Source organism: Leucopleurus acutus (genome assembly GCF_964270905.1).
Source record: "Leucopleurus acutus genome assembly, chromosome: 1".
Taxonomy (NCBI): Eukaryota; Metazoa; Chordata; class Mammalia; order Artiodactyla; family Delphinidae; genus Leucopleurus; species Leucopleurus acutus.
Window position 1 is genome coordinate 169766936 of NC_139142.1, and position 24522 is coordinate 169791457.

Below are 24522 nucleotides of genomic sequence, written 5' to 3' on the forward strand. Positions count from 1 at the left end.
AAATATTTTTAAAATTATCATCCAGTGTGGGCTATGACTGAAGAAATTGGTATTTGTATACATGTATTAGAGTATTAGCTCTGGAAATTTGGAAGCCCAGGTAAAAATCTAAGGTATATTTACCTTTTGAAACTCCATTTCTAGGATATTATGCTAAAGGGAAAAAAGTGATGAAAAAGGGCAACTAGTAGTCCAAAAAGAGGAAATGATTACTATAATGATGGTCCATCCTACAACAGAATCACACGAGGCTTAGAGCGTTTAAGGGATGTGCCCAAGGTCACAGAGATAATTATTTCTGGAAGCAGGATCTAAATCCAAGTGCCTTGGCTGCCAAGTGTGAGCTCCTAACCACACATCAGTCCACTGCCTTGTATATTTCACCTGAGAAAATCACTGTAAACTCGAACAAAATTTCATGGACAACCTCAACCTCAGCAATGTTGATTATGTAGCAGAAAGCTGAGAATAACTTACCTATCTAATAATAGGGAGCAAGCTAACTAGATTATGTACATAATGAAACACTATATATCCACTAAAAATAGTGTTTACCAAAGAATTCCCAATGACGTGAGGTCAAGGGTGTGTGTGTGTGTGTGTGTGTGTGTGTGTTTCTATAGGCATATATAGGCATAGGAGGGAAATAATTGACAATGTTAACATAGATTGCCTCTAATTAGGATTTGGCATTGTTTTAATTTCTTTGTGCTTTTCTGCACTCTTCACGTTTTCCTGACTTTGCATTAGCACCGTTCTCTTTGCGACAACCGAGAATCACGACATCTTCCAGCCCCAGCTCCCATCCTATACCAGATGAGGTGACAGAGGCCCTGAGAGAGACAGTGGCCTTCCGAAGACCAAGGAGCATCTTAGATGACAGAGCAGGTGTAAAGCCCTCGTCTTTTATCTTCTGTGTCACGTCTTCGCAACTTGGCACTTGAAGTCCATCTAGAAGAGAAGTTGACTAAACCACAGAGAGCTCTGTCAGCAAGGGCAGAGGTGCTCTAGCTGGCCAGGACATGCACAGGCAGTGAAGGGTGCTCTCAGAGGGGTAAGCAGACCACCACCTTGGGCTAGTCCATCTAGACAAGCAGAGACCCACCCTCCTCCAAATCTCCAACATCACTCATGTTCTCGATATTCAACAACATCGAAGCCCTGCTCCTAAAGATGGTTCAATGACACACTTACTGGTTGAGTTGCTGCGTGTCCTTTGGTGACAGGCTTTGGGAAACAGGAAGTTACTACTTTGTGCATCCAGTTTTCCAGACTTTTCTCGAGAGGAAGGTGTAGAAGCTTCCTGCAAAACAATTTCCATCTCTTATTCAGCAACTTAGTTAGAACAGAAAAACTGAGATTTCGACACTGACCATGGAAGTACTTGTCAGATTGTCTCCTCCCTAAATTACAGGCTCTATGAGAGCAGGGATTTAGAATTACTGTCATCCATTAACTCATAGATATATTAATTCAGTTAATAAAGGATATGAAAATATAATATCTTTATGTGACAAAGAATACAAATTATAATAAAGAATGAATAGAGATTGCATAAATGTTGAACTAATGCAATAAATGTTGAATGATTATGTCAGCTGTTACATGTCAGGTTCTTTGTTAGGCATTAGGGATTTAGCTGTGAGCCAGACAGAGAAGGGCACTGAGAAAAGGCATTTTCGTGACGGAAGGCCGACAGCAAACAAGCAAACAGATAAAGGTGAAAGATAATGACAGAGAATAATAAGTGCTACCAAGAAAAGAACTAGAGACTGACGTGAATGGGAGGCTGGGAGGAATGTGTTAGAGAAGACGATCAAGTAAATTCCATCGTTCTGGCACATAATAGGCACTCAGAAACCGTCATTCAAAGAATATTATATAAAGAGATTTCTTAATATTGAACCATCCTTGCATTCTTGAGTGTATTACAATTTTCTTATACTGCTGATTTCTCTCCGTGAAAATTTCATTTAGGACTTGAAAAATCAATATTCTTAAGTTAAATTTGGTTATCATTCTGTTATTCTTTTCCTACCTTGCCATATTGATCCAATTTTCCCTGCTTCTTTTTTATACTAATAATTTGGGAACTCATTGTACTGAGTCTATAAGCAGTATGTATTAAATCACATACTTGAACTCATCTCTCTGTCAGGGTCAGTGATGAAATAGAAAACGTATGACCCTTCCTCAGGTAAGATGAGAATCTGAAACAACTTTCACGCACTTCCCTCTCCTCACCCTGGTATTTTAGAAACAGAGGACAGACGGACAGAAGGCTAGAGGTTAACAGGATAATGGTATTAATTATTTTACTTCTCTTCCCAGAACTACTTTTTGTATCTTTTTTTATTGCATAACTTTATTAGCCATAATGATCTTGACTTAATTCTTGAGTTACGTTGGTTTTATTCCTCACCACCATAATCCTTAGGAGAGAAAGAGAGAGTGTGTGTATGTGTGTGTGTGTTCTCAGGAAAGTTGTGCAGATGGAAAGCTCTCTGAATATTTGCATGTCTGAGAATGTCTTCCTGTGGTGGTCACACTTGAATGATTTGCTGAGTATAGAGTTTAGGGGTATTGGTTATCCTATCTAGAAACTCTAATTGGCTCAAATGCTACCCGGGATTTAGTGTTTCAGCGTAGAGGTTTGCTAGGGGTACCTGCCACCCTTTTCTGACAGGTCCGTCTTGTTCAAAGCCAGCCTTGGCAGTGCCGGTTAATTTCGTGTGCCAAGTGCCTGCCGACTTCCAGCACCTGGTACATTCCCCAGAGTGGAAGGAGGGAGGATCTACCGCTGCCTCTCACTAAGCACCAAGTAACCCATCCTCCCCTCCAGCCCCCGGCATTGTGAGCTGGTAGGTACTGGGGTTGAGGGGTCTGCTGGCCCCTGTCCCACTCATTCCCCAGGCCTTTCCCTCCCGTGTGGTCAACGGCAGGCTAACAAGCCCTTCCCTCAATCCAGTCTCACCTGCACTATGTCATGCAGAAAGTTCTCATGGGTTCCAGAATGTGGTTGGCCCCTTTCCGTGGCTTCCTGTTCTGACATGCTTTTCTCCCTATTGGTAGGTTTTTTTTGTTTTTTTTTTTGTTTTTTGATAGAAATTTCTAAGAGGTGGGGGAGTTAATAAAGTGTACTCTGTAACCGTCTGGAGCCAGAAGTCCACTCACAGCCTTTTTTTCTTTTTAAAACTGTATCCAGTTCTGACACAAGGGGATCCTGCAAGAAACCACATATCAATTCCCTTTTATTTCTTGTACACATCAATGTTAAAATCAGAGAACTCATCTTCCTAGACATTCATTTTCCTTTTCACCAGCAGATGGCGCTATATTAACCTGAACAAACTTATCTTTTCTAACCAGGGTAGCCCAGGAAATGTTTTAAAGGAGAGAACAGGGATTATATGGAAGGTGGTTTAGTTCAGTTGAATTCTTGAGACTCCATATTTCTAGGACTTAGCAAAATGGCTGGTTCTTTGAATTAGCTGTTTCGTACGACATGGTAGTCAAAAGATATTTCTTAGCTCCAATAGTTTCTCGAGGTCATGTCCTAATTCTAATATCAAGACTGCCCTCTGGCATTATTCCCACCTCTTCATGTTCTCCAGTGAGACTATGAAAGTAAATAATAACATGTTATTTCAGTATCTCTTTTGGATTCACTGATAAAACAGCCAGTATGTCTACTTGTTTGAAGTGAAGCCTTATTTGCAAAGTACAATTGAAATGTATTTCCCCCCAAATATCTAGTAAGATGAAAATAAATAAGTAAATGAGGTAAACACAAAACACAGAATACTAAGTATCTTTTAAAATAATGTTTGTAAAGAGCTTTTGGGATATAGATATACTTGTATTCTCACGGTAAGTTAGAAAAAAAAGATATTATGATCTGAATAGAGTCTGACTACAATCATGTAAAACAGGCCTAGAAAAAGGACTGTAAATAAATACACCAAAATAGTAACACTCTTTCATTCACCATATTTTACTAAGCATTTACTACGTATGAGGCACTATTCCGAGGATGAGGATATGGCGGTACTCGAGAAAGACAAGGTCCTGCTCTCATGAATTAGCAGGATTGTGTTTGGGTGATGGGATTATAGCTACTTATTTTCTCTTTTACAACTTTCTGTATTTTTCATATATTCTATAATGAGCATGTATTACTTCAGACCAGAAACAAGTGATTAATTTTACATTTATTTCAATTGTCACATTAGAAGACTTACGACAAAGTATATTTATTGTTAAATTTCTTTCTTTTAATCCTCTTTAGAAAGCTGCCTGTCCAGAAGATGATTTAGAAATTGCTTGACATATAAAGCCAATTGATGGCAGAAGAGTCATAGAAGTGGAGTCTTTTTTTTTTTTTTTTGTCCAGATTACCTGGAAATGGTTAACGCCACATTCAGAACAGGGAATCTTAAAAGACTTTAGAGGGCTTCCCTGGTGGCGCAGTGGTTGAGAGTCCGCCTGCCGATACAGGGGACACGGGTTCGTGCCCCGGTCCGGGAGGATCCCACATGCCGCGGAGTGGCTGGGCCCGTGAGCCATGGCTGCTGAGCCTGCGCATCCGGAGCCTGTGCTCCACAACGCGAGAGGCCACAACAGTGAGAGGCCCGCGTACCGCAAAAAAAAAAAAAAAGACTTTAGACCTTATCCAAAAGAAATTGAACCAGCCGGATCAACCACTCGGCCACCCTGTTCTCTACATTTCAGCGGCTCAGCCTTTTCTGGCCATGGCTCCAGGAACAGTAATCTCACTGTGAACATGCCGACCATAGATCCTCTGCTGCCTGCACAAAGTTTATGGACGAGTCCTTCTACTTCACAATTCACATGTCTTCACAACAGACATGAGACATGTAACCTCTGCCATGTAGCCAGTCTCTGAACTGGCTGATGGTTTCAATGAGTTGCATCTAAGCAGGCTACCGTCAAGCTCTTGGATAGTTGTGAAAAGTGGAGGTGCTTCACTTTGACACGGCTGTGGTATGAATCTGTTCACTGGACAGCTACTACAGGGAAGAACGGAAATGTACTACCACAAACAGAAGATGAGATCTAAGTAGCAATTTTCTATCAGACATACATGTAAAAAACTATATGGCCCTTAAAAGCTCCAAAAATAGAGGCAATGCACAAGTTCTATGGACCTTCTATTTCCTGGACATCAACAAGGATCCAGTGCTCTTCCAGACTCTGAGATCATCTCAAGGTATTATTCATTCTTTTTTTTTTTGTGGTACGCAGGCCTCTCACTGCTGTGGCCTCTCCCGTTGCGGAGCACAGGCTCCAGACGTGCAGGCTCAGTGGCCATGGCTCACGGGCCCAGCCGCACCACGGCATGTGGGATCTTCCCGGACCGGGGCACGAACCTGTGTCCCCTGCATCAGCAGGCGGACTCTCAACCACTGCGCTACCAGGGAAGCCCTATTCATTCTTTTTAATCATAAAACCCTGAGCATAATGCTTCTCCACGAGATATGCACAGTGGGATGAGCAGATAAAGGGTCATGAGGCCAGCAGCATTAAGCCTCTTATGACCCTGGACTGGTCAGTTGATTGTTTGATCTTGGTATCCTCTTTTGTAAGGTGAAGGGGTGGACGAAACAACTTCTATAACCACTTTCGGCTCTATACTTTTGAATGTAACTGATGATTATGTTTAAAGAGCAAAAGGGTTACTGTCCTCTCTGAAATGACCACATGTCAGAAGATCATTCACAAGGACATAACATCCTCCCTTGGTTCCCTGGCCCCTCTCCGTCTGGCAAGGATGTCCTGGGTGGAGTGGTTTCTCAACAAAGGAGTCTCTGTAGGAGCCCCTACGAACATTTGCACAGAACAGCTCCCCCAGCAGCCCACAGAACAGAACTCTTCTATTCTTGCTCCCAAGGTGGGGCTGCTCTGGAGGCCAAGGATTTGTCCCTGAGGTCAGAGGCTGGCAAAGCCATTTCCAGACACATCTCCCCTTGTTCTCCTCAGAGACTGCAACCCAGAGCAGCAGTTCTGTGGGTGGTGTGCCCCATCATTACCTGGGTGGCAGTCTCTGCATGTATCGGTCCCACTGGTGCCTGAGTGGGGAATGAGGTAGACTGTCCAGAGAGCCCTCCCAAAGCAAGGACCAGTCCCGTAACTGCTAGGACTTAACAGCCAACCCCAAGCAATGGAAAAAACCCACGATCCGCACGTAACCAAGGAATAAACCTGGAATGAAGATGCAGAATTCTGGGGCATTGCTTTCTACAAGCAACATTATTCTGGAGTCCGAACTGTTCCCCAAAGGTTCCAAGGCTCTATTACTCTGTTAGAAGCGTTCATTTTGTATCCAGACCCTTAACGTGGCTGACACAGCTCGATCCTTCTGGAGCTTGGTGACTGCATTCCTCTTACATACAAGCCTTTCCATTTTCTCTTTGAACTGAGATGCTATAGCTGCTAAGGGAGCCATAAAATGGAATCCAACTGCCCTCCTGATCAAGGCTTGTTTCCTGTGGTTGGGTTGATCATGCAGCAGCAGACTTGACCTTTAAGTCAGAAGGTTAAATAACTGGCCCCAGCAGATGGGTTCTGGGATGGTCACCTGGTCACGCGGGATGCTGAGGCCACATACCTCCTGATATGGAGAGGAAGGGTGGAAACCAGAAACCTAGGAGTCCTTCAAAAGTCCTGCTTCTCCTCCCGTGGTCCCTACATGACCACAGCCACAAAGTCCTTGTAATTCTACCTTCTCAAAATGCCCCAACACATCCATTCTTGCTGGCTATGTTCTAGTTCATAGTATACCTTTTAGATTAGGTTATTACAATGGCCTATGGCATCTAAGAAAAGTATTTTTAAGAATATTTTTAACAAATGGTCTGGGACAACTGGATATCCACATGTCAAAGAATGAAGTTGGACCCCTTCCTCACACCAAACACAAAAATTAATTCAAAATAAATCATAGACCTACAAGTAAGAGCTACAACTATAAAACTCTTAGAAAAAAAAATATAGGACTAAATATTCATGAACTTGGGTTAGAGAAAGACTTGGTAGATATGACATCAAAAGCACGAGTGACAAAGAAAATACAGATAAATGGACTTCTTCAAAATTAAAACCTTTTGTGTTCTAAAGGACGCCATCAAGACAGTGAAAAGACAACCCACAGAATTGAAGAAAATATTTTCAACTCATATATCTGATAAGGGACTTGCATCAAGAATACAGAAAGAGGGACTTCCCTGGTGGCTCAGTGGTTAAGACTCCATGCTCCCAATTCAGGGGACACGGGTTCGATCCCTGGTCAGGGAACTAGTTCCCACATGCATGCCGCAACTAAGAGTTCACATGCCGCAACTAAGAGTTCACATGCCACAACTAAGGAGCTGGCGCAACCAAATAAATAAATAAAATGTAACCAAATAAATAAATAAAATATTTTTTAAAAAAGAATATATAAAGAACTTTTACAATTCAATTATAGAAAGACAAATGATCCAATTTTTAAAATGGACAAAGGATCTGATTAGATATCTTCCCAAAGAAGATACACAAGAAGTCAAGAGACACATGAAAACAGCTTCAACATCATTAGCCGTCAAGGACATGCAAATCAAAACCACAATGAGATACCACTTTACACCAACTAGGATGGCTGTCATCACACCCACTGAACATCCACTAATATATGGAGGATTTGGAAAAAATAGAACCCTCATACATTGCTGGTAGAAATAAAAAATGATGCAGATGCTTTGGAAACAGCTTGGCAGTTCTTCTAAAAGTTAAATATACAGTTACCAGATGATCCAGCAATCCCTTTCTTAGGTATATACTCAAGAGAAATGAAAATATACATCCACACAAAAACTTGTCCACAAATGTTCAAAGCAGCATTATACATTATAGCCCCAAAGCAGAAACAACCCAAGTGCCCATCTGCTGATGGACAGGTGAATAAAATATTGTATATCTATACAATGGAATATGATTTGGCAATAAAAAGGAATGAAGTACTAATATACGATATAACATAATGACCCCTGAAAACATTACTCAAGCGAAAAAAGCCAGTGACAAAAGACCATACACTGTATGATTCCATTTGTAGTAGATGTCCAGAATAGGCAAACCTATAGATACAGAAAGTAGATTAGTAGACGATTAAGGATGGAGCAATAGTGTGGTGGGGAGGGGGTAATGAGGAATGACTGCTAATGGGTATTACATGGCTTTTGTGGGTAATGAAAACATTCTAAAATCAGATAGTGGTGAAGGTTGTACCACTCTGTAAATACACTAAAAATCACTCAACAGTATACTTTAAATAAGTGAATTGTATGGTGTGTGAGTTATATCTTAATAAAACCACTTAAAATGGAATATTCATCTGTTCATTCATAGATTAAGAATTTCCCTGCCCCCAGTCTTTTCTCACTTCAACCCCTCTACACTCTGCTGACAGCATGATTTCACAAAAACGCAGATGGTATGCAGGAGACTTCCTAATTAAATCTATGACGTACTCAAGATCAAATCCAAACTCCCTGGCATGTCATTGAAGGTCCTTCCTTCTCTAACACTACCAAAAAAATAAATAAATAAAATAACCCAATCAAAAAACGGGAAGAAGATCTAAATAGACATTTCTCCAAAGAAGACATACAGATGGCCAAAACGTACATGAAAAGATGCTCAACATCACTAATTATTAGAGAAATGCAAATCAAAACCACAATGAGGTATCACCTCACGCCAGTCAGAATGGCTATCATCAAAAAATCTACAAACAGGGCTTCCCTGGTGGCGCAGTGGTTGAGAGTCCGCCTGCCGATGCAGGGGACACGGGTTTGTGCCCCGGTCCGAGAAGATCCCACAGGCCGCGGAGCAACTAGGCCTGTGAGCCTTGGCCGCTGAGCCTGCGCGTCCGGAGCCTGTGCTCCGCAACGGGAGAAGACACAACAGTGAGAGGCCCGCATACTGCAAAAAACAAAAAAACAAAAACAAAAACAAAAATCTACAAACAATAAGTGCTGGAGATGGGGTGTGGAGAAAAGGGAACCCTCCTACACTGTTGGTAGCAATGTTAAATTGGTACAGCCACTATGGAGAACACTATGGAGGTTCCTTAAAAAACTAAAAATAGAACGACCATATGAACCAGCAATCCCACTCCTGGGCATGTACCCAGAGAAAACCATAATTCAAGAAGATACGTGCACCCCAATATTCATTGCAGCACTATTTACAATAGCTAGGACATGGAAGCAACCTAAATATACATCAGCAGAGGAATGGATAAAGAAGATGTGGTACATATATACAATGGAATATTACTCAGCCATAAAAAAGAGCAAAATAATGCCATTTGCAGCAACATGGATGGACCTAGAGATTGTCATACTGAGTGAACTAAGTCAGACACAGAAAGACAAATATCATATGATATTGCTTATATGTGGAATCTAAAAAAAAGGGTACAAATGAACTTATTTACAAAACAGAAGTAGAGTCACAGATGTAGAAAACAAACTTATGGTTATCAGGGGATAAGGGAAGGGGGAGGGATAAATTGGGAGATTGGAACTGACATATACACACTACTATATATAAAATAGATAACTAATAATAACCTGCTGTATAGCACAGGGAACTCTACTCAATACTCTGTAATGGCCTACATGGGAAAAGAATCTAAAAGAAAAAAAAAAGAGAGCAGATTTATGTATATGTATAGCAGATTCACTTTGCTGTATACCTGAAACTAACATAACATTGTAAAGCAACTATACTCCATTAAAAATTAAGAAAAAAAAAAATACTGAAACTGACTCAAGCCTCCATTGCGCCCAGTTAGTTACACGCCCTATCGGTAGACCCTATGTGTCCTGTCCTATCTGTATAGTTACCCACGCTGGCTCCCCTTCATTCTTCAAGAATCAGTTTAGATGTCACTACCTTTGTAGTGATGTTTCCATGCAAAATAGCGGCCCCCTCAAAAAATCATGGGCTCTCTTTGCCAATAACAGCCAAGGATGGACTCCCTCATGCAAAAGCACCTGAATCACAACTAACTGCTGAACAATCATTGACAGAAGACACTGGAACTCACCAAAAGAGATACCCCACATCCAAAGACAAAGGAGATGCCTCAGTGAGACGGTAGGAGGGGCACAATCACAATAAAATCAAATCCCATAACTGCTGGGTGGGTGACTCACAAACTGGAGAACACTTACACGACTGAAGTCCACCCACTGGAGTGAAGGTTCTGAGTCCCACCTCAGGCTTCCCAACTTGGGGGTCCAGCAAGGGGAGGAGGAATTCCTAGAGAATCAGACTTTGAAGGCTAACGGGATTTGATTGCAGGACTTCGACAGGACTGGGGGAAACAGAGACTCCAATCTGGGAGGGCACACACAAAGTAGTGTGTACATAAGGACCCAGGGGGAAGGAGAAGTGACCCCATAGAAGACTAAACCGGACTTATCTTCTGGTGTTGGAGGGTCTCCTGCAGAGGCAGGGGGTGGCTGTGACTCACCGCAGGGACAGGGACACTGGTAGCAGAGGTTCTGGGAAGTGCTCCGTGGCATAAGCCCTCCTGGAGTCTGCTACTAGCCCCACCAAAGAGCCTGTGGCCCCCAGTGCTGGATCACCTCAGGCCAAACAACCAACGGGGGGGGGGGGGGAACCCAGCCCCACCCATCAGCAGACAAGCAGATTAAAGTTTTACTGAGCTCTGCCCACCAGAGCAACACCCAGCTCTACCCACCACTAGTCCCTCCCATCAGGAAGCTTACACGTTTCTTAGATAGCCTCATCCACCAGAAGGCAGACAGCAGAAGCAAGAACTACAATTCTGCAGCCTGTGGAAGGAAAACCACATTCACAGAAAGATAGACAAAATGAAAAGTCCGAGGACTATATACCAGATGAAGGAACAAGATAAAAGCCCAGAAAAACAACTAAATGAAGTGGAGATAGGCCACCTTCCAGAAAAAGAATTCAGAATAATGATAGTGAAGATGATCCAGGACCTCGGTAAAAGAATGGAGGCAGAGATTGAGAAGATGCAAGAAATGTTTAACAAAGACCTAGAAGAATTAAAGAACAAACACCTAGAAAAATTAAAAAACAAACAAACAGGGATGAACAATACAATAACTGAAATGAAAAATACACTAGAAGGAATCAATAGCAGAATAACTGAGGCAGAAGAATGGATAAGTGACCTGGAAGACAGAATGGTGGAATTCACTGCCATGGAACAGAATAAAGAAAAAAGAATGAAAAGAAATGAAGACAGCCTAAGAGACCTCTGGGACAACATTAAATGCACCAACATTCGCATTATAGGGGTCCCAGAAGGAGAAGAGAAAGAGAAAGTACCCAAGAAAATATTTGAAGAGATTATACTCGAAAACTTCCCTAACATGGGAAAGGAAATTGCCACCCAAGTCCAGGAAGCACAGAGAGTCCCAGGCAGGATAAATCCAAGGAGAAACACACCGAGACACATAGTAATCAAATTGACAAAAATTAAAGACAAAGAAAATTATTAAAAGCAACAAGGGAAAAACGACAAATAACATACAAGGGAACTCCCATAAGGTTAACAGCTGATTTCTCAGCAGAAACTCTACAAGCCAGAAGGAAGTGGCACAATATATTTAAAGCGATGAAAGGGAAGAACCTACAACGAAGATTACTCTGCCCAGCAAGGATCTCATTCAGATTCGACAGAGAATTCAAAAGCTTTACAGACAAGCAAAAGCTAAGCAAATTCAGCACCACCAAACCAGCTCTACAACAAATGCTAAAGGAACTTCTCTGAGTGGGAAACACAAGAGAAGAAAAGGACCTACAAAAACAAATCCAAAACTATTAAGAAAATGGTAATAGGAACATACAAATCAATAATTACCTTAAATGTGAATGGATTAAATGCTCCAACCAAAAGACACAGGTTCACTGAATAGATACAAAAACAAGACCCATATACATGCTATCTACAAGAGACCCACTTCAGACCTAGGGACATACAGACTGAAAGTGAGGGGATGGAAAAAGATATTCCATGCAAATGGAAAGCAAAAGAAAGCTGGAGTAGCAATACTCATGTCAGATAAAATAAGCTTTAAAATAAATACTGTTACAAAGAGACAAGGAAGGAAACTACATAATGATCAAGGGATCAATCCAAGAAGAAGATATAACAATTACAAATATATATGCACCCAACATAGGAGAACCTCAATACATAAGGCAAATGCTAACAGCTATAAAAGAGGAAATTAACAACAACGCAATTAGAGTGTGGGACTTTACCACATCACTTATACCAACTGACAGATCATCCAGACAGAAAATTAATAAGGAAACACAAGCTTTAAATGACACAATAGACCAGATAGATTTAATTGATATTTATAGGACATTCCATTCGAAAGCAGCAGATTACACTTTCTTCTCAAGCGCACACTGAATATTCTCCAAGATAGATCACATCCTGGGTCACAAATCAAGCCTTGGTAAATTTAAGGAAATTGAAATCATATCAAGCATCCTTTCTGACCACAATGCTATGCAATTAGAAATAAATCACAGGGGAAAAAAACACAAAAAACACAATCACATGGAGGCTAAACCACATGTTACTAAATAACCAAGAGATCAATGAAGAAATCATCAAAGAGGAAATTTAAAACTACCTTGAGACAAATGACAAGGAAAACACGACCATCCAAAACCTATGGGATGCAGCAAAAGCAGTTCTAAGAGGGAAGTTCATAGCAATACAATCCTACCTCAAGAAACAAGAACAATCTCAAATAAACAATCTAACCTTACACCTAAAGGAACTAGAGAAAAAAGAACAAACAAAACCCAAAGTTAGTAGAAGGAAAGAAATTATAAAGATCAGAGCAGAAATAAATGAAACAGAAAGAAAGAAAACAATAGCAAAGATCAATAAAACTAAAAGCTGGTTCTTTGAGAAGATAAACAAAATTGATAAACCTTTAGCCAGACTCATCAAGAAAAAGAGGGAGAGGACTCAAATCAATAAAATTACAAATGAAAAAGGAGAAGTTACAACGGACACCACAGAAATGCAAAGCATTGTAAGAGACTGCTACAAGCAACTCTATGCCAATAAAATGGGCAACCTGGAAGAAATGGACAAATTCTTGGAAAAGTATAACCTTCCAAGGCTGAACCAGGAAGAAACAAAAAATATGAACAGACCAATCACAAGTAATGAAATTAAAACTGTGATTAAAATTCTTCCAACAAACAAAAGTCAAGGACCAGATGGCTTCACAGGTGAATTCTATCAAACATTCAGAGAAGAGCTAACACCCATCCTTCTCCAACTCTTCCAAAAAATTGCAGAGGAAGGAACACTCCCAAACTCATTCTACATGGCCATCATCACCCTGATACCAAAATAAGACAGAGAGACTACAAAAAAAGAAAATTACAAAGCAATATCACTGATTAATATAGATGCAAACTCTTCAACAAAATACTAGCAAACAGAATCCAACAACACATTAAACGGATCATATACCATGATCAAGTGGGGTTTATCCCAGGGATGCAAGGATTCTTCAATACACAAAACAATCAATGTGATACACCTTATTAATAAACTGAAGAATCAAAACCATATGATCATCTCACTAGATGCAGAAAAAGCTTTTGACAAAATTCAACACCCATGATGATAAAAACTCTCTAGAAAGTGGGCATAGAGGGAACCTACCTCAACATAATAAAGACCATATATGACAAACCCACAGCAAACATCATTCTCAATGGTGAAAAGCTGAAAGTATTTCCTCTAAGATCAGGAATGAGACAAGGATGTCCACTCTCACCACTATTATTCAACATAGTTTTGGAAGTCCTAGCCATGGAAATCGGAGAAGAAAAAGAAATAAAAGGAAACACAAATTGGAAAAGAAGAAGTAAAACTGTCACTGTTTGCAGGTGACATGATACTATACATAGAGAATCCTAAAGATGCCACCAGAAAACTACTAGAGCTAATCAATAAATTCAGTAAAGTTGCAGGATACAAAATTAATGCACAGAAATCTCTTGCATTCCTATACACTAACAATGAAAGATAAGAAAGAGAAATTAAGGAAATAATCCCATTCACCAGTGCAATAAAAAGAATAAAATACGTAGGAATAAACCTACCTAAGGAGGTAAAAGACCTGTATTCAGAAAACTATAAGATAGTGATGAAAGAAATCAAAGATGACACAAACAGATGGAGAGATATACCATGTTCTTGGATTGGAAGAATCAATATTGTGAAAATGACTATACTACCCAAAGCAATCTACAGATTCAATGCAATCCCTATCAAATTACCAATGGCATATTTTATCGAACTAAAACAAAAAATCTTAAAATTTGTATGGAGACACAAAAGACCCTGAAGAGCCAAAGCAATCTTGAGGGGGAAAAAAAGGAGCTGGAGGAATCAGACTCCCTGACTTCAGACTATACTACAAATCTACAGTAATCAAGAAAATATGGTACTGCCACAAAAACAGAAATATAGATAAATGCAGCAAGATAGAAGGCCCAGAGATTAACCCACGCACCTACGGTCAACTAATCTATGACAAAGGAGGCAAGGATATACAATGGAGAAAAGACAGTCTCTTCAATAAGTGGTGCTGGGAAAACTGGACAGCTACATGTGAAAGAATGAAATTAGAACACTCCCTCATACCATATACAAAAATAAACTCAAAATGGATTAAAGACCTAAATGTAAGACCGGACACTATAAAACTCTTAGAGGAAAACATAGGAAGAACCCTCTTTGACATAAATCACAGCAAGATCTTTTTTGACCCACCTCCTAGAGTAATGGAAATAAAAACAAAAATAAACAAATGGGACCTAATGAAACTTCAAAGCTTTTGCACAGCAAAGGAAACTATAAACAAGATGAAAAGGCAACCCTCAGAATGGGAGAAAATATTTGCAAATGAATCAACGGACAAAGGATCAATCTCCAAAATATATAAACAGCTCCTGCAGCTCAATATTAAAAAAAAAAAACTACCCTATCAAAAAATGGGTGGAAGATCTAAATAGACATTTCTCTCAAGGAGGACATACAGATGGCCAAGAGGCACATGAAAAGCTGCTCAACATCACTAATTATTGGAGAAATGCAAATCAAAAGTACAATGAGACATCACCTCGCACCAGTTAGAATGGGCATCATCAGAAAATCTACAAACAAAAAATGCTGGAGAGGGTGTGGAGAAAAGGGAACACTCCTCCACCTCTGGTGGGAATGTAAATTGATGCAGCCACTATGGAGAACAGTATGGAGGTTCCTTAAAAAACTAAAAATAGAACTACCATACCACCCAGCAATCCCACTACTGGGCATACCCAGAGAAAACCATAATTCAAAAAGACACATGCACTTGCAGCACTATATACAATAGCCAGGTCATGGAAGCAACCTAAATGTTCATCAACAGATGAATGGATAAAGAAGATGTGGTACATATATACAATGGAATATTACTCAGCCATAAAAAGGAACGAAACTGGGTCATTTGTGGAGACATGGATGGAACTAGAGACTGTCATACAGAGTGAAGTTAAGTCAGAAAGAGTAAAACAAATATCGTATATTAATGCATATATGTGGAATCTAGAAAAATGGTACAGAAGAACTGGTTTGCAAGGCAGGAGTAGAGACAGATGTAGAGAACAGAAGTATGGACACCAAGGGGGGAAAGCAGGGGGAAGGGGTGGTGGTGGTGGGATGAACTGGGAGATTGGGATTGACATATATACACTAATATGTGTAAAATAGATAACTAATAAGAATCTGCTGTATAAAAAAATAAAATAAAATTCAAAAAATGAAAATGAGGAAAAGATAGGAGCAGGCATTTCACTGAAGAGGATATACAGATGGTAAATAAGCACATGAAAATACAGTTAACATTATCAGCCATTAGTGAAACACAAATTAAAACCACAATGAGATATCACTACACACCTATCAGAATGGCTAAAATTTAAAATAGTGACATCAAATACTAAGGAGGATACAGAGAAACTGGATCACTTATACTTTGTTTACATGAATGTAGAATGGTACAGCCACGCTGGAAAACTGTTCAGCAGTTTCTTTAAAACTAAAACACAAAACTATGGCACAACCCAAAAATTGCACTCCTGGGCATTTATCCCAGCGAACAGAAAATTTATGTTCACACCAAACCTATACAGGAATGTTAACATCATCGCTATTCATAATTGCCCAAAAGTGAAAACACCAAAGATGTCCTTCGATGGTGAATGGTTAAACAAACTGTGTTACATTTGTTCTAGGGAAGGATTGGTTCAAGGACTCCCGAGGATACCAAATCTGCAGATGCTCAAGTCACTTATGTCCAGTCTGCCCTCCCTATCTGCAGGTTCCACATTCGCTGGTGCAACTAGCTGGGGATCGTGGAGGCAGAACCTGCAGATACCGAGGGATGACTGCACACCCCTGCCATGCAATGCTTACTACTCAGTAGTAAAAAGGAACTAACTACTGATGCATGCAAAACCCTGGATGAACCTCCAGAGAATTATGCCGAGTGAAAAAAAGCCAGTCCCCAAAGGTTACATACTGTGTGGTACCATTTACACAAAGCTTTCAAACGACAGAAGTATAGAAATGGTTGCCATAGGTGAAGGCAGAGGTACAGGTGGGAGACAACTGAGTGTGACTATAAGAAAGCAACATAAGGAATCCTTGTAGTAACAGAAATTGTTCTGTATACTGACTACTTCAATACCAATAATCTGACTGTGACAGTATACTATAATTTTACAAGATGTTACCACTGGGGAAAACTATGTATTATTTGTATTTGTATTATTTTCTCTTTGTATTATTTTGTATTTGTATTATTTTACTCTTTGTATTATTTTCTCATATCTTCATATGAATCTACAATAATCTGGAAACAATTTAATTTCAAAAGCTATTTTAAGATGCATTTCTATATGCCAGGTAGTAGCAGTTAGAAAATAGGATTATTAAAAAGCTGACATTTACAACTGCACCAGAAAATAAAGAATGCTAGGAACTAATCCAATGAAAGATATGTAAGCCCTTTCTGAGAAAAATTACAAAGCTTACTGAAAATCATTAACTAAGGCCTGAATAACGGAGAGGTACATTATGTTCATGAAAATGGGAGGCTTACTATTCTATAAATATAAGTTCTCCCCCAAATTCATTTACAAATTTAATGCAGTACTAACCAAAATTTCAAGTGTTTTTTAGAACATCACAAACTGATCTTTAAATTTTTATCAAGAAGCCAAGGGCCTCAAAGAAAGACACAGACCTTAAAAAGCACAAAGAGAGAGAAATTTCAATACAAGAGAACAATACTTATATTAAAAACATAATGATCAAGACAGTAGAGTTTTGGCATAACAGTAGCAAACTGACCAATAGAACAGGACAGAGAGCCTAGAAACAGCTTCAGTTCATATGAGGAAACTTGATCTGTGAGAGAACTAATACTATACTCATATCTGTGGGGAAAGAGGGGCACTTCAATAGGCCTGCTGGGAAAACAGATTAACCATGTGGAAAAAATGATAATGTACCCCTACACTTCACAAATATCAATTCCAGGTGGATTAAAAACATAATGACAAAATTATACGATGCTCAGAAGACAGTAGAAGAGAACAGACATTGTAGGAGAATGTGTTTACTTTAGAAAAGGATGAAATTTTCCAGTAAGATACAAAAAGCACAAAGTACAAAGGACATGACTGACAACTCCCACGTTAAAATGAAGAACTTCTGCTCATCACCTAAAGGAGTAAAAGGAAAAGACCAACAACTCAAAAGAAAAACAGAAAAAGCTTGGAAGGACCTATCACATAAGAGGAAATTCAAAAGTTCCATAAACACGTGGAAGTATGTGCAACCTTACTAGTAATTAGGGAAATGCAAATTACAATCAATATGAAAGACAATTTAACAGGCCCCAGACTGGAAAGTTTCAAAGCCTGATGATGTCAAGAATTGATGGGGACTTCCCTGGTGGTCCAGTGGTTAAGATTGCGCCTCCCAATGCAGGGAGTGCGGGTTTGATCCCTGGTCAGGGAGCTAAGATCCCACAAGGCTCACGGCCAAAAAACCAAAACATAAAACAGAAGCAATATTGAAACAAATTCAATAAAGGCTTTAAAAAATGATCCACATCAAAAAAAATCTTTAAAAAGAAAACTGATGAAGGTGCAGAGCAATCAGAAACTTACACCTGTTGATGGAAGGGTAGATGCCACAATCACTTTAGAAAATAATTTGGCATATCTGGTACAAATGGAGATATTCATGCCCTAAGGCTCACTGCTTCCTCATCTATTTTTATGCCCTAGTGAAACTTGCAGACATGCACATGGAGAAATGTACAAGAGTGACCGTTGCAGTACAGTCTCTGAAAAGAAGTAAAGGGAAATATCCCCAAAGCCCGTCCGTAGTAGGATGGATAAATCAATTGTGTGTTCACAAAATAGAAAAACATAAAGCAGTGAAGATCAATGAACCACAGCAAAATGGAATAACATGAATAAATTTCTGGAACATAACACGGAGTAACAGAAGTAAGTCTACGCAATTGCGATCATATCATCTTCAAAAATAAGTAGAACTGAGACTTCCGGTTCTAGGACAAGATGGTGTCAACTCACTTTCCTCCTCTCTGCTAAATACAACTAAATACCCTGGAAATTATTCAACAGATAACAATAAAAAGATTCTGAATGACAGCAAGGAGAAGGCTAATTGGCGAGTGACCGCAGAATTTGATGAATGACAGCCTGGTGAATTCTTTGTGTTTCTTATAAAGAACTATACACCCAAATCAAGCCCTGGAAAGGCCTGCGACCCAGAACTGCCAATAGGCAATGACAAGAAACAAGCAAACAAACAACAATGCTCTTTCTGGTCCGGCCACAAGACCAGGAAATGGGAAACACCAACAAAGACCTAGTGGGATCCCCAGCCCCTGCCCCACAACCAGGGTACCAACAGGAGGTGTGACATGTCTGTCTTGGCAGCAGCAAACCCTGGCGGGCGTCCCAGCCCCTGTTCTACAACTACAGCACCGGCAGGTGATCCAATCTACCTGCAGCAGCGGCAGCAGCAAAGCCCCAGGCTGACCCAGCCCCCAGTCTATAACAGGGGCACAAGCAGGAGGTCGATCCACCTGTGTGGGCAGGATCAGTATTCCTGCCCTCTAGCTAGTGGCAAAGGAGACCCAGGGCCAGAAGCTTCCGCCCATCCTCACCCTGAGCGGCAGATGGTCACCAGTGATACCGGCAGGCCAGAGAAGCTCTCTCCATCCCAGCAGGCAGAGCTGCAGGGATTAAGCGAGAGCTCTAGCCATGCCAGAAAAATGAAGCAGACCAGAATAGCATAGCAAGGGCTCTTAAAAATGTCATTACAAGAGCCCGCAAAAGTAGTCCAGAACTATATGTTAAACGTAAGCAGGTGGCTGCCTGCTGAAATGACAGATTTAAACCAGATCAAGAGACTCCAACATAATAATGCAAATGTCCAAGATACAATTAAAAGTCACTTCTAACATCAAGAGCCAGGAATACATGATTTGAATAAGAAAAGACAACCACTGATGCCACTACAAAGATGAATCAGATGTCAGAATTATCTGACAAGGATTAGAAAGCAGTCATCATTGAAATGCTTCAACAATCATTGACAAATTCTCTTGATACAAATGAAAAATTAAGAGACGTCCACCAAGAAATAGGTTTGTTAAAAGAAGCAAATGGAGATTAGAGAACTGAATTCAAGAAACCCAAAGAAATTAACACCAAGATACCTCATAATTAAACTTCTGAAAACCTACAGACAGAGAAAAAAATTCTTAAAATCAACCAGAGAGAAATGATACATTACCTCCCCCAAAAAACACCAAGTCAAAAGACAGATTTCACTGAAAACATGGAAGGCAGGAGGAAGACAATATTTTTCAAGTGAAGAAAAATTCATGCCAACTATAAATCCCATATTCATCGAAAATACCCTTCAGAAATGAAGAGGAAATAAAGATATTCTCAGATGTAGGAAAAACTAAAAGAATGTGTTGCTAGATCTACCCTTAAAGAATGTCTCAAAGGAGCTCTCCAAATGAAAAGAAAATGATAAAACAGCTGGAAACTTCAGGAAGGAAAGAACAGCAGAATTGGTAAAAACAGGAGTAAACATAATAGATTATTTTTCCCTTCATAAGTTTCTTTAATCATATTTGTGGTTGAAGGAAAAGTTGTAACGTCATCTGATATGGTACTCAAAGGATATAGAGGAAATATTTAAGACATGAAGAGAGTAAAGGGGCCTAAATGAAGTCAGTTTTCACTCAAAATAGCAAAACGCTTGTACCAATATGGCAATACATAGCAATACGATAACATAGCAACCTCTATGAAAATTATAAATAGTGATATACTCAAGAATATTGTAAATAAATCCAAACAGAACTCTGAAAAATGTTCCAGTAATCCACAGGAAGGCAAGAGGAAAGCAACGAAGGAACAAGAAATAGAGGAAACAAACAGAAAACGAATAATAAGGTGGCGGACTTAAGCCTTAACATATTAATCATTACTTGAAATGTAAATGATTTAAACACACTGATTTTTCTTTACATGTAAACAATCTAAATACATCCAAAATAGAGAGATTGACAGAGTAGATAAAAGTTTAAAATGACCCAACTATATGCTGTCCACTTGAAAATAATGACATAGGAAGGTCAAAAGTAAAAGGATTTTAAAAAGATATGAAAAGATTAATCAAAAGTAGCTAGAACTATGGGTTTCCCTGGTGGCGCTGTGGTTGAGAGTCCGCCTGCCGATGCAGGGGACGCGGGTTCGTGCCCCGGTCCGGGAAGATCCCACATGCCGGGACCGTGAGCCGTGGCCGCTGAGCCTGCGCGTCCGGAGCCTGTGCTCCGCAATGGGAGAGGCCACAACAGGGAGAGGCCCGCATACCGCACACACACACACACAAAAAAAAAAAGTAGCTAGAACTAAAGAATACATCATTCAGGAATATAAACAGATAGGGTACACTCTAAAGAAAAGCCGGGGCATGAGAGTCCCACAATTAAGGATAGTGGTTACCTCTTTAAGAGTGGGAATGGGATGGCAGCAGGTAGGGGCACTCAAGGGACCACAAAGTTCATGGTAAGTTTTGTTCCTTCAACTTGATGATTGATAGAGAGGTATTTAGGGCAACTTTCTTTTTTAGAGCGCATATACATTTTATAAATTCATTTTTATATTCTCAGTATTTGGCAAACTATTTTTAAGATCCTAAAATAATAAATTATGATACATCCATGTGATGGAAACTCACACAGGTTTTAACATTTTTTCAGACATTCTCCTGTGACTACTACCCAGAATTCATTCTTCAATGGGAACACGTACATTTGTGTTTCTGTCATAAGTTACTGTAGTAAAATAAGGAGGCACAGCACGGCCTAGAAATCCAGAGGGAGAAGGTTGTTTCAAGTAGGGAGAGTGGAAACTAAAGAGTAAAGGAAGGATCGGGAAAAGCTTCGTGACCGATATTCTATCGATGCTGAGCCTTAATGGATGACTAAGACATGGATTCATGAAGACAAGAGTCAAGAAGGTATTCCAAGCAGAGGTATTCCAAGCAGCCGGGGCATCAAGGGCAGAAGCCTGGAGATAGTAACTAGTGGGATAGATGCAAAGAATAGGGAGAAGTCTTAGGTGGCCTGTAATGTACGTATGAAGGGCCACACTGAGAAACAAGAGTAGGAAAGGTAGATGGTTTACTACTTCTTCCCAATTTCCCTTCTCCTCTTGCTTCTCTCCACCAGACCCCCTTTCCCTAACCAAATGGTGTCCTGTCAGAACCAATGAGGTTCAGAAGACCAGCTTCCAAGCAAATAGCTCCAAATGCCTTTGACTATGGAAAGAGCAACTAGAAATCACGTGAAGTGATGTCTGGAAGACAGCAAGTGCTCCTTAATCGTACCTGTGGGCCGGCCCTCCAGTTCCCTGCACGTGGACCACCCTAGGCTCCCTCCCCACACACACAGGGGATGTGGCTACTCCGTGGGAGTCCTGGAGTCCCAAGCTTCCCTCCCAGGGGCTGCTCTCAGCCTCCACAAGCTGCTCTTCTGTGGCAGGAAGAGGCAAGAGGCCAAAGGATTGGGTTTCCCACTTGCCAAGGAAGCCTGGGCCTCAAAGCCACAGGCTGAGCTGCTCGCAGGCAGCAAGACGAAGAAACTTGTCTGCTCACAGAGGGCCTCGACCACCCTCTCTCCCCGCAACAGCACATGCCAGAGATTCAGACGGTTGATCTGACCTCATCATATCCTGAGTCACCCTGCATGAGTGGTGACTTTGCCTAACCGATAATTTGAATTTGTAAAGAAAAGCAGGGTTTTCCACACTACTGAGGCCATTCCCATGTGGATCAAAGCATTCTGTATCCTTTTAGAAAGGCAGCCCCAGAGGGAGGCCCTCCCACACGTCTGGCCTCATCTGCTGCTCTCCTATTCCCAGATCGAGTGTCCAGTGACTCCAGACCCCCAGATCGAGTGTCCAGTGACTCCAATGGGAATGCCCAAAGCAATGTCCAATGTAAACCCATGTGTTGGCTCAAAAACACCAATGCCAGCTCAGGCTATGTCAATAGACTCTAGGCCTTAAGGGTGGCCTCATTATACTCATTCATGCAACAACCATTCTTCCCACAAATATTTATAGAGCCACTACTATGTGTCAGTACCCAATCTCATCCGGTGCCATAAAAAGAGGGCCAGCTCCAGGGTAGATAAATACTGGCTTCAGGCCTTTTTGGTGATCTGCTAATATTTAGCTAGAGAGAAACGGAGAAACAAATGAGGTGGGAGGCGTCAGATTGCATCAAAGGACCCTGCACCCACAACCTGTCTCTCTCCCCTGGGTCTATCTGATCAAGAGCAAATCACACCACTCACGTGTACAGCCCTAGGCTGGAGGGGTGCCAGGGTGGCTGTTTGCTGGAGTGGGGGGGGTGATGATTAGAGAATTGCAGGTGTCCACATTCTTGCAGGTAAGACCTCTTGTGGTACTGGACTGTGCTATGGGTAGTAGAAGAAGGGGAGCATGGACGGTGGCCGAGAGCCAAGAAAAGGCTCTCCCTGTGCCACCACATTCCAGTGCAAAATGCTGAGAAATCCAAGAACTTACTTGAACTTGGCTGTCCAAGTACTTATGAAGGTATGTTTGTCAAGGGAGGAGGACAGAACATATATTTTTAAACATATTTTTACCTTGATTTATAACTTTTAAACACGGAGATATTTGGCATATAGATCTCCATTGGTTCTCTTGTCCCAGATCCTGCCCATGTTAGAGGCAGGCCTGCTTCAGGCAGAAGGAAAGTGATCGCAATGAGAGGCACAGACATGCAGGAATGAATGAAGAATGATGGAAGCGGTAAACATGTGAATTAATGGAAATGAATACTGACTCTACAGAACGATAATAATTATCAGGTCTTGAGTTTTAAATATTTGTAGACTTGAGATGCATGACGATAATATCCAAAAAAAAGTGGGACATATAAATGGAGCTGTGTGTCTAAGGTCTAAGTGTTGTCTGAGAACTGGTAAGAGTACAGATTTATAGAAGACTCTAAGTCATTAAGAACATAGGTTGTATATTTTAATGGTTAAAAAATAGTAAAAAGTGTATAACTAAGAAGCTAAAAGAAGGGCAAATGGAGTTGTAAAAAAAAATGTATTTATCTAAAAGAGGGCAAGAAGAGATGAATTAAAAAAACAAATGTAAAACTTTGAGGACAGCTAGAAACCAAAAATTAAGAGAGTAGATATAGACCCAAACTCATCTGCAATGACATTAAATGTAAATGGTATGAATACTCACTAGTATAAGATAAAGATTGTAAGATGGAAGAAAAATAACCTAATTACATGCTGCTTACATGAAATATTCCTTATATAGGTGAACACAGGTTGTAGATAAAAAGAGGAAAAAGATATGCAATGCAAACACTAACCAAAGGACAGTAGGCTAAGCTATACTAATATCAGATCATTTTTCTGCAAAAGTAATTGATAGACTAAAGAGGACTATTCCAAAATTATAAAGGTGTTAATCCACCAGGAAAATATTTTTAAATGCTAAATGTGTATCCACAGTAAAAATATAACTTCAAAATATATAAAGCAGGGCTTCCCTGGTGGCACAGTGGTTGAGAGTCCGCCTGCCAATGCAGAGATTATGGGTTCGAGCCCCGGTCCGGGAAGATCCCACATGCCGTGGAGCGGCTGGGCCCGTGAGCCATGGCCACTGAGCCTGCGCGTCCAGAGCCTTTGCTCTGCAACGGGAGAGGCCACAACAGTTAGAGGCCCGCGAACCGCAAAAAAAAAAAAAAAA

The 24522-nt window shown here is 40.5% G+C and overlaps 1 protein-coding gene across 2 annotated transcripts in view; it reads right to left on the minus strand.

The window, feature by feature from the left end:
- Positions 1-24522, minus strand: part of IL16 (interleukin 16) — a 115769-nt gene that overhangs the window by 44819 nt on the left and 46428 nt on the right. For both annotated transcript variants that reach the window (XM_082852560.1, XM_082852559.1), the window contains exon 3: positions 1195-1303. In XM_082852560.1, the coding sequence (XP_082708686.1) occupies positions 1195-1303 (109 nt within the window). The remainder of the gene's footprint in view (positions 1-1194; positions 1304-24522) is intronic.